This window comes from Rhea americana, unplaced genomic scaffold (genome assembly GCF_003343005.1).
Source record: "Rhea americana isolate MKP2758 unplaced genomic scaffold, rheAme1 scaffold_112, whole genome shotgun sequence".
In the NCBI taxonomy this organism is placed as follows: Eukaryota; Metazoa; Chordata; class Aves; order Rheiformes; family Rheidae; genus Rhea; species Rhea americana.
In genome coordinates, this window is record NW_028185173.1 from 1,003,759 (window position 1) to 1,014,493 (window position 10,735).

General features: G+C 35.9%; 1 protein-coding gene across 1 annotated transcript in view; it reads right to left on the reverse strand.

Annotated features, from left to right (window-relative positions):
• The window catches only part of BZW2 (basic leucine zipper and W2 domains 2), a 35,412-nt gene extending 25,552 nt beyond the window's left edge, over positions 1-9,860 (reverse strand). Inside the window, exons 1-4 of the mRNA XM_085316319.1 lie at positions 9,794-9,860; positions 2,842-3,018; positions 1,541-1,644; positions 280-345 (exon numbers count right to left, since the gene is read on the reverse strand). Coding sequence (XP_085172445.1) covers positions 280-345; positions 1,541-1,644; positions 2,842-3,018; positions 9,794-9,851 — 405 coding nt within the window. The 5' untranslated portion in view covers positions 9,852-9,860. The remainder of the gene's footprint in view (positions 1-279; positions 346-1,540; positions 1,645-2,841; positions 3,019-9,793) is intronic.
• Between the last annotated feature and the right edge of the window lie 875 nt (positions 9,861-10,735).

The following is a 10,735-nucleotide window of genomic DNA, read 5'->3' on the forward strand; positions in this document are numbered from 1 at the left end:
ACACCTCATCATAGTATGAGCCATACTCCCAAACATACAGAAGTCCTGCACAGAAAAGTGCAGAAAAGGTGGGTTTGGTCAGAGTAACCAAAGGGAGCACTATTTCAGAATTACTCTAGATAAAATGTTACTAGAAGTATTCTCATATAGCTAAAAGTTTTGGATTAAAGATGCCACCTCTGCAAACTGTAGAGGTTTTCCAGCAGAGCTAAATAAAAACATCACATTACATCAGGTAAAAAATATTAACCTGGAAGAGCAGACTGCTACCAACATTACCTTTTTGATTTCCTCTTCAAATGCCTTCTCCAAATACTTGTATCTCCTGATAAGTTTATTGAAGACCTAAAGATAAACAGACTAACATTAAATATGTAAACATCATAGCCACTCTTTTATCAGAAATGCAAAGGAACAAGACTGCCACTAGCAAATATTTCAAAGAATGTCTTTGGCTAATCCATGATGAGACTTTGTTTCATGGTAACTTGCCAGACAGTGCAACAGATGTTTGCACAAATACTGCACTGCTGACTGCTGATTTTCTGAAAACAATGTCTTTATTAACATCTAAAATAAAACTGTGTAGCAGAAAATATGAAAGTAGGAGAAGCCACCCGTGCTACTTTTTTTTTTTTTTCCTATTGTGAAGATACTGAAAAACATTCTCCTCTGTTAGGTTGTTCAAAACCGAAAAAGCAGAAAATAAGCTTTGCAATTCTTGCTTTTACACCAGTAATGCTTGAATCAAAGAGCATTTACTACTGTTTAAGAATTTTATTGTTCCCGATTCTCAAAATTTTTTTCTGCTCTTCTTTTTAGCCTATCAGTGGATTCAGAGGTGGGGCAGGGTGAGGAGAAGGGGTAGAAGAAGGTTAACAAATAYGGGAAAGTTCCACTCGGCACCCTTCCTATGATAATGCAGCTTTCTGGGGAAGCTGTTAGSTGTGGATCAACACAGTGAGGCCGTCAGGTAGCATTGCTGAGTATCTTCACTCAATACAAAATCCTTAAAAAAAAAAATACTAACACAAATGCTTGCAAAGCATGCTACAGCCATGGAAAAAGGAAGATCGTTTTACATAGCTATTTTACAAAAATTATGCACTCCTGAAAATGCTTACTGTTTTTTCTTTTTTTTTTTTTCCTTTTTTTTTTTTTTTACTTTTTTTTTTAACCCCATCATATGACTAAATGATCATGAATGCAGGAGAAGCATAGGTGCAGGGTGCACTTAGATGGGAGAAGGGAGACATAAGAAAGTAAATATTCTGTGAGAGTAGTGATTTGTTGACTGAAATAAAACAGACAGCTTTCTGTAACAGAAACAGTTGCCAATTGTGACGAGATCCTAGATATCCTTTTATTTCCTACTAAAAATTACAGGTTTGATGGAAACAGGGCAGATTACTGCTTAACTCAGTTTTCAATTACTCCCTACAAGTAGTCATTGAAGGCTGTCAGTCTGTCCCATGATAATCCCTTTTCACACATAAATGGAAAACAGTAATCAACAACAGGCCCCCTTAATAATCCTGACCTGAGCATAGTTTCGGATGGCATCATGATCTTCATCTGCAAAAAATACACAGTGGTTGGTCATCTTGGTCTTGTCATTGTCATCTATGCGTGTGCCTCCAGGAGCTAAAAGAAAAAAAAAAAAAAAAAAAAGGAAAAAATATTCTATCTAAATATTCTATTTAAAATATTCTATTTAAAGAATGCTTAACAATTTAACAATTCTTTTATTAGTATTACTGAGGCAAAAGGTGCAGTGAGAACTGGCAGGGGAGATAAAAGAGTAGAGGGCAAAAAGACAAAGCCAGAGCTTAATTAGCTGTAGTRGCATCTGACAGAAAGATCAGCTGACCAATATGGGCAATATTACCTCAAACGTATCTCTAAGGGACAGAAAAATTTAGGTCACACTAAGAAACCTTAGCAGCTTTTGAGAGTACTAGGTGTGATCAAATAAGAATTGGTTGGAACATAACTGATATCCTCATACTTGTTTTAACTACTACTTTAAATGCTACAGTAACATAAAYCTTTTCCAAAGGGAAAAGTAGCAGCACTTTGTTACCAGTTTGAGGGCTTGGAATGTCCTCCTGACCTCTCTAATTCTTATCAGCCCCATGTAAACATTCAAAACACTGCTGCAAAAACATTTCTCCTCAATTATTTTTTGAGAACTTTTATTTAGATCCTTCTACTGGCTCTCCTYTTCTGCATTCTCTCAAAGCCTAGGAAATAAAAAATCTTTACATCTYAAATACCAAAAAATAGGAACTAGGAATCAAACTGACGTGACCAGTAAAAAATGCCAACTTACGCTAAACATATAGGAAGGCAAAAGGTGTGTTTTCTCCCATGCTGCCACTGTTACCTGCAAGTCCCCATAAGCATCCACAAGGCCTCCTTACTATGCTTCAGTTCTCTTCTTAACTTGTCTTTGATATAATGACTACAAAAAGATCTTTGTAATAGCTAGTAACCTGGAGTGCCATATCACACTTTCTAATGCTAATAAATTCTTTCATTTCCTCTCATTAGTCTTTCTCATTTTCTTTTCTGTTGCATTTATATGCTATTTCAGCTTAGACTGAAGAGTTCACACAGCAGTATCCATTTTCTGTTATATTTACAGAATGTGTTGCACAACCGAGTCCCTAGGCTGTCCTGCGCTACAAATAATAAACAACACTATGACATTAGATCCAAAAGGTATCTACATAAGTGAATTATAATACAGTTTATAATTTCCACTTTGTACAGGAAAATAGTATCTTAACCAAAATAAGGCAGACCCTCAAAACTCTGCACTGATACACTGCATTTTACCTAGCATGCTGCCAGCTACCAAAATATCGAAGAGTGTGTCAGCATAACGGCGATAATCAAGCCGTGAGCCTGCTGCATCCAGAAACTTGGCTATAGCCTCCAGGTCACTCCCAGCTTCATTGAGACCTTGTACAATGGTATCCCTGAAGACTGTGGGTTCAAATTTCTCCTTTTCATCTGAAACAGAGATTAGGAAAAAGGAGAGACAGTCTAAGTTTTCTGTTAAACCTCCATACAATTAGCAATTGAAATCACTGTGGCACACAAACCTTCCCATTCTTTCCATTCTGGCCAACAGACTGCAAAAGCTTGTCTGTTTGGCTTTAATTACATCTGAAAATTCTGCAGCATTTTGGCCTGGCTTGCTCTCCTCCTCATCAACAAAAGACACCCAACACTCCTCACCCTCAAAAAAATACCCAAACCCATATAAACAAATAACAATAAATGAAAAGAGGGAGGGAGCAATGCAGCCATTGGAATTACTTTCAAATTTCATACTCTTACCGCTGTTGAAGATTTTATTCCACATGCATACTTCTATACAATGTTAAATTTGATAGCAGAATAAAAGATACATCAATTTTGTCTAAATAATCTCACTGTAGGAACACTTCATTTTTCATTTCTTGATTTTTTCTTTAAATAGTTGCATAGCTAAAATRTTTTCAAAATAAAAGTCTTCAAGAAGAGAGGTTATCAAAGCATTCACCAAAATAGTATTTCTGTAAATGTTTAGGAAAGTGTAATATGTTGTAACCAAGACTTTATTTTTCATGTTCATAGACATGAGCAGAGCTAGAAACACAGARGGGCACTGCTATTTCTACAGCTGTACCTAGTTCAACTCAATTAATGTAAAGTGACCAGACAACAACATCCCTAAGTCAAAGCCATTAGTCATAACAGATATAACTGCAAACTCCTGATAAAGCTAGGTAGATTTACCTCCTGTTGCTTTTTCCGGCAGACTGTTAATAGCTTACCATATACATTTGAAGCTTCTTAGCAAAGCAAGTCCTGACTTTAAACATGTGCRCATATGGAATGTCTGTTACTATCGAAATAACTTTGGTCTTCAATCACATAACTGAAAGGTGTTTTGTGACATTCTAAATAATTTTAGATTGTTATCACTTGCTAACAGAAATGTTGATACACGTTCCTAAAAAACCTAAATATRTTACTTCCTGAACATAAATCCAGAGGCTTTAGTTACTGAGATGAATAAGAATTGGTTTAAAAAAAAAAACTGTCTAAACATGTGTTAATGTAGCCTGAAACTTGCCAGATGCAACTCTTAATATTTTTTTGGTTAGACATTACATACCCTCTGGCTGCAGGTCTCCTTTCTCTGCAATTCATGGTGCAGCTTTTTTATCCCAAATATTAAGCCAAACCAACTCACAAAATACTTYGAGTTCTGATAGTCTTTCTTCCTCCAAACTCCTTCCTACTACCACCACAGCCTTCAGGCAATTAAATAACTATCTTACAAGGCCTACTTTTACCAGCTTTAATATTCTTAACATAGAAACATTTCCTTCTYGGATATGTTTCTCTGCATTGGCTTGAAGTGCAAATACTCCTTCCACCATCTTTAGTGCATCACTTGCATATTCTCTCCCTCTTTCAATGGCTCCCTTCTCTCCCACAATACTCATTTCAAAAGCACAAAGCAGTGCTTTTCCACTTAGCCACAGACCACTTAGAAGCTCAGAGGATTAAGCAATGCATCATTCCAAGGAACGTGGCAGTAGGTTGCCAACAGCAGCTCCATTGCTGTCTGTCAAGTGCTCATAAGCATTTCCTGCACTGAAAAAAAAACACATCATCTTATTCTCCAGAAATGTACAGCTATGCCTAGCTTTAACTAGCTTGTTGCTTTTATCACCTATCCCCATGAGGTTTGGTCCTGTATTCTCCTAAGGCAATTCTGAGGTTTATTCTGCTTCATGGACACCTATATACATGCTCATGAAACCACCTGTTCCCAGTGCCAGTTCTTCCTCAAACGATGCACACAACCACAGTGCCAGCATCAGCTTTTCTTTTGCCATCCAATAAACCACTCATTAGGCCCCTTTTCTGGGCTACCAGTGACTTCTTCCCAGGCTTTTACTTCACCCCTGATCTTAGAGATAGTTAGGCTCTCAATCTTGTTACTTTGACCCACAGCCTTGATCAAGATCTAGTTGGTCATTTGAGTAACCATCTTAGAGATCTGTGGGGCATCCACATGGTGGACAAGCCCGAGATGGCTGAGTGGGAAGCTAAAGAACACGCCTTTGCTCTGGGAAAATGCCTACAGAGAAAYATACTACTTGAATCCCATCAGGGATTCAAGCCACCAGGAGCCATCAGACTGCTCAGTTACCAACTGCTCAAGTTCATTTCTCTTCCAATTTGACCTATTAAAACCCAAAACAAGCAACACACCAACCAACCCACAAACAAACAGGGCTTTTACTTAAGTATAAGTACTTCAGTATGTGTACTCCAGGCAGTTTTATTTGCACACAAGAAACACAGCTCCACCTATAAACAAATCTGAGTATAATTATTCTCTTTAGGTTACCACATAACTACATATTATTTACATAGAAAAAAAGCATACTTGATTCACTAACCAGCAGAAAGACAGCCTCCTGTCTTAAAAGATGGGGGGGGGGGAAGAAAATATTTTACTTTTTCAATTTTATTTTTGTCAGAAAGTTTAAGATGTTCTGGTGTTTAAGCTGAAAGATAATATATGCTTGGTACCACAGATACATGGACCTCAGTACAAACACAAACACCATGACTAGTATTTGCTTAGCTATTTTAAATAGATTCTTCTTCTGCCTCAGAAGTCCTCCCCTCATCTGAAGTATCTTACTGTTTTCTTTTATATTATAATCTAAAAGCTTACACAGGAAGAGCAGGTGCACTCTTCTTACTGCATGAAGAGTGATTTATAGCATTACCAATACTTTTTCCTACCAAACTTACATACTAAAGAGTAACGTGGTGATCTAGTACAAGAGGCTGATTAAGAAGCCAACATCAAGAAGTGGAGATGGTATATCGAGCTGTCAAGTACATAATTACTAAACAATCAATTTCAATCATGGGTTAGTGGAGGAAGGTGTAGCTTGCAGATGCAACACATGCAAAAATCCAATGGAGCAGCGCTATACAAGCTTTTCATTTTCAACGTTCCCAGACACTTCCTTTCTTTTGCTTCTAAGGAAACCACAAAATACATTTATATTTCTCTCCTTAAGAATTAATCTTAACTCTTCAGCAGAAGGTAATTTAAATAATATTAAATAATTTAGTAAATTAAATTACTTTCTTCATGAAAAAAATAATCAGCATTGTTTTGCTCAGGTTCTTTTTACACTACAATTTACCTTTCTCCACTCTCTTCTTAGCCAGTATTAACTCCATAGGAACAAATTTAGGTCTCAGGTGGTGCCTCAGTCAGCTCACTTTAAACAACATGCACTGTTAACACTTCAGTAGACTTTTTGTCCTGTAGGTATCTGTCAACTTTCTGGATATGTAATGATTCCTTATTACCTATCGGTACTTTTGCGATTCCTATTTCCTCTAGACTAAAAGAAAGAAATTTGCATGTGTATAAGTACATAGAGTGCTCCAGTACAATTCATATCCCATATATCTGTGCCATAAATACAAATCCTGGTCAGAGCCAGCTACTGCCAAAAATGCAGTATTCAATAGATATAGAAATTATACGAAGAATTAAACAAATAATTCTTTATCCAGATTGTTAAAAATTTAATATGGAACTGTGACATGTCTTCTTGCCTCAGAAGGTTCTTCCACTTACAATACCAGTTCTCTGCCCTCACATCTTTTAAACCGATTTTAATGCCTGCCACTACATATGCCAGAGAGGCAAGGTATCAACGTTGTATTATGTAAACTTTTATTAGGTCAACTGACAGAGCTGGAAAAAATGGGATGTACAACTTCTTCCTTCAGGTCACAGTCTTCTTTTAAATATATTTTAGTCACTAAGCACATTTTCAAATTTAAAAACAAAAAGATATATGTATCATCACCTYCTTTCTGCTGGTTGAAAGCTCAGCAATTGTTCACATTCGGAGATCAGCTGTAGCTAGCAGACCACTAATGAAGCTTGCATGGCCAGTTCTTTTTATTGGATACCCAACTGTAGTGTCACACCTCACCATGCTCTGAAGCAAGTACATAGCTCATTTTGCAGATAAAAAAAGCATTCACCTCAGACTGGTACTGCCTTTGGGAGCAGCAGAGGAGCAAAAGCATCCCAAGACACAAATCAGCAGATTAGCAGAACAAGCAGTCACCTCTCACTCAACTAACTCCCTCTAGCATTTGTGCATTTCAGACCCTCCTAACTGCCTGCAACACATAGCAGATTAGTCTGAGGACTGAAATGCTATAGCCAAACAAGCCGCTGAGCTCAGTCACAGCTGGGTTAAAAACAAACAAACAAACAAACAAAAGTAGAATAAAATCAAAATAAAAAACTAATATTATCTTTTAGTCTAAATCTTAATCCGCGAATTAATCCTACAAGGCTAATAATATCATAGCAGTGGCACAGATAATAAGAAATGTATATATACACACTGAAGGCATTTCTCTTCCTCAAGCCCTCTGCCCCTAGAGAAATGAAACAGGAATCTACAATTTTTATAAGCAGGATGCTCAAACATTAGGGCAACCAGGATACTACTATTTGTGAAGAAGAGATATTTATCATTTAAACACAAAGAAGTGTTTGCATGTTAAGATTTCTATATTAAAGCTGTTTCACATTCCAAATCCAATTTTTAAACAACTTGGTATTAAAGNCACAGAAATCTTCAATCCTCCCTCGACAAAGTCTTTCACCTTCCTCCACATAGTCATCTAGAATCCAGTGCCACTTCTAATCACTTTAACAAAAATATAGCAGATAGACATAGAATTACATACACAAGTTTTCTTTAATTCAGCTATTACTTGTATTACTTGCATTGTAATAGRTGCCAAAGACCAAATCAGAATTGGGACCTACTATGCTAAATACTGGGCAAAACATGGAGAGAAAAGAAAGTCTTTATGAAAGGGAACCTTTTCTACTTATTTTTAGTAATAACATATGTACCATAATTGACTGAACAAGACTGAATGATACATTTGATCATTCCAGCAGTACGTGTCTCTCTAACTTGCATTTACTGGTTGATTTGAAAAAGTTATTTCTTTAGAAATTGTTAGAGAAACTTGTCTATATAATACATATTTTAATTTTATTCCTCTACACATCTATACTGTTGCTAGTTAACACTGTGTACAGCTACCTACTGCACAGTGTTTTGGACCATGCTGACAGAAGGTTAATCCTACTAATTACTGGAGCAGTGACATTTATTCACACAGAGTAAAAATTTCTTTTACATTAATCACTATAAAAATTTCTTTTACATTAATCACTATAAAAATTTCTTTTACATTAATCACTATAAAAATTTCTTTTACATTAATCACACTTATAAACGTTATATCATATATGCAGAGTAAGGGCATTTGTAGCTTAAGAAATTCTACCTGTATGAGCCCTGCAAGTCAAAATAATAAAGGAAATGATGTATGTAAAGGAGGAAAGATGAGACAAAGTAGAAATCACATTTTAATAGGACTGCAGTTAAACTATTTCACAACTCTTACCCAAGCTTCACAACCTTCCTAGATTTTAAGACATTCACTCAGCTCCTCAGATCCACAATAGATTTAGTAATTTTCTGAGAAAGGCTACAAACTCTTTTTGTTTCTTTCATTTACACCAAGAAAATACTTTTATTTACATCATCCTTCACGAGAAGCAAAGGCCAGGTATTAACTTTTAGTCAGAAATGGGAAAGTCAAGAAGGGAAGTCTGTTACATGACAGACAGGAATTTCAACTGTGCATGCTAAAATAGTCTGCCACTAACATAAAAATGTAGGTTTTATTTTCACGAACAAGGCATTTTCCTGAAAATATTTTATTTCTTAAATACATATTTGCTCTCTGCTTCAAAGTGTTGGACATTCATTTATTGTTTCAGACACTTAAACCATGACAAACGGATTCTAAGCTAACAAGCTACCATTCTAACAAGCATGGCAGAATGAGGTTGACCATAAGAATATTTTGATAAACAGTGTAATTAACACTACATAGCTTTCTTTAAAAAAATTATGAAATTCTGTATACAAAAAAGGTCATGCTTATAAAAACTCATTAACACGGACTTATCTAATGGTAATTAGGTATGTGATTAATAAGAAACAAATTATGCTTACATATGGAGCAGAAATAAATATTAGTGGGGTTTTTTGGTGTTTTTTTAAAAAGTTTTCTAACTCCTGTGGTTGAAGAAAGCCAGCCCAGTGAGATAATCTGAGCATCTCATGGAAGAGGGAAGTACAGGAAGGTAAGCAAACTCCTCTTTAATAGAAGCAAAAACTTCATTTACAAAGATACCATTAGTTTGACTCTGAAGAAAAAAAAAAAAAAAAAAAAAAACTACAAAAAATCCAGATCTAATCCTCAAAAGTGTACATTTTTCTTCCTTAATTAAAAGCGATATTTCAAGAAACAGCTGAAACAAGCATTTAATAAGCATTCTTCCTAATACATAAATATATTAGAATCCTAATAACAATTCAATTCATTATCCAATGCTTCAATGAGACTAACAGTAGTTAAACTTTTACAGCTTTTACAGAAAGTCCTAAACCAGAGAGAAAAATAATAAAAACTTCCTAGCTTTGTCAAAAATAGTAATTGTACTCTTAATATGGCTGAAGGAGAGAAAAAACTTTAATCCTATTAAACTTTTAGATATTCTACATGCATTGTTTTTAGTCATTTCAACATAGAGGAAAATAAAACAAACAAGCAACCAAATATATATAACTTAACCTACCCCTCTTCCTAGTTTTGAACCGCTGGCCTGTTAGCACTGGCTTCTGATTCTTATTCATAAAATTTCTGGAGGGGAAAAAAGAAAAGAAAAAGAAAAAGGTATTTTTACTATGATGTTTATAGACAACAATATAACTTAAGGCAAAACAAACATCCTGTGTAGTAAAATCCTGTCATGTGAAAGGAAAATAAAGTTCTTGATGTACATTCAAAGAATAAATCGCATCATTTTAAAGATGACGAGTACTACAAAAGAAGTATAACTTTAATAAGGTGTGCTTCTCTCAAAGCCTGACTCTCAAAACTTGGCTCTTAGTATTTCTATTGAGAAAAAAAGACAACAAAAAAACCCTTTATGTTCTTTGTGGAGACACCTTCACTTTGCACACTTGGGCAAACGTACAATGTAGAAAGCTGGAAAGTAAGCAAGAGTAGAACTACTGCTCCTGTCCCCCTGTCACCTCCGCATCCCTTTGTTCAGCATCCATAAAACAAGAAATAGACCGARTAAGCCAATTCTCCCCACACAACATGGGGTTTCAAACCCGAGCAGGAACATAAAGGAGCCTCTCTTTCCCCTTACAGTCAGCGAAGGGCCACAACAGCGTAGCCCATACAGCAAACGCTGAACCTACAGTACGCACCGAAGATGCTACAAAACATGTCCGAGAATTAACTCTGTGGGGCTCAACACAGCACGAGCCTCATCCTCCAYGGAGCTCCTCACTGGGAACTTTTCTGCTGTCAAGAGCCTTGGGCAGAAAGGCTCTCCRCGCTACACACACTTCCTGCTGAAGAAATAATGATGGTCTAACCACAAAGACAAATTTTAAAGTATCAAAAGCCTCTTGAATATTTTTTTCATAGTATCAATACATTTTAGAAACTTTTAGCTCCTAATACGCTGTATGTGCTCTAAACATAATAAAAGATAGCAAACKTT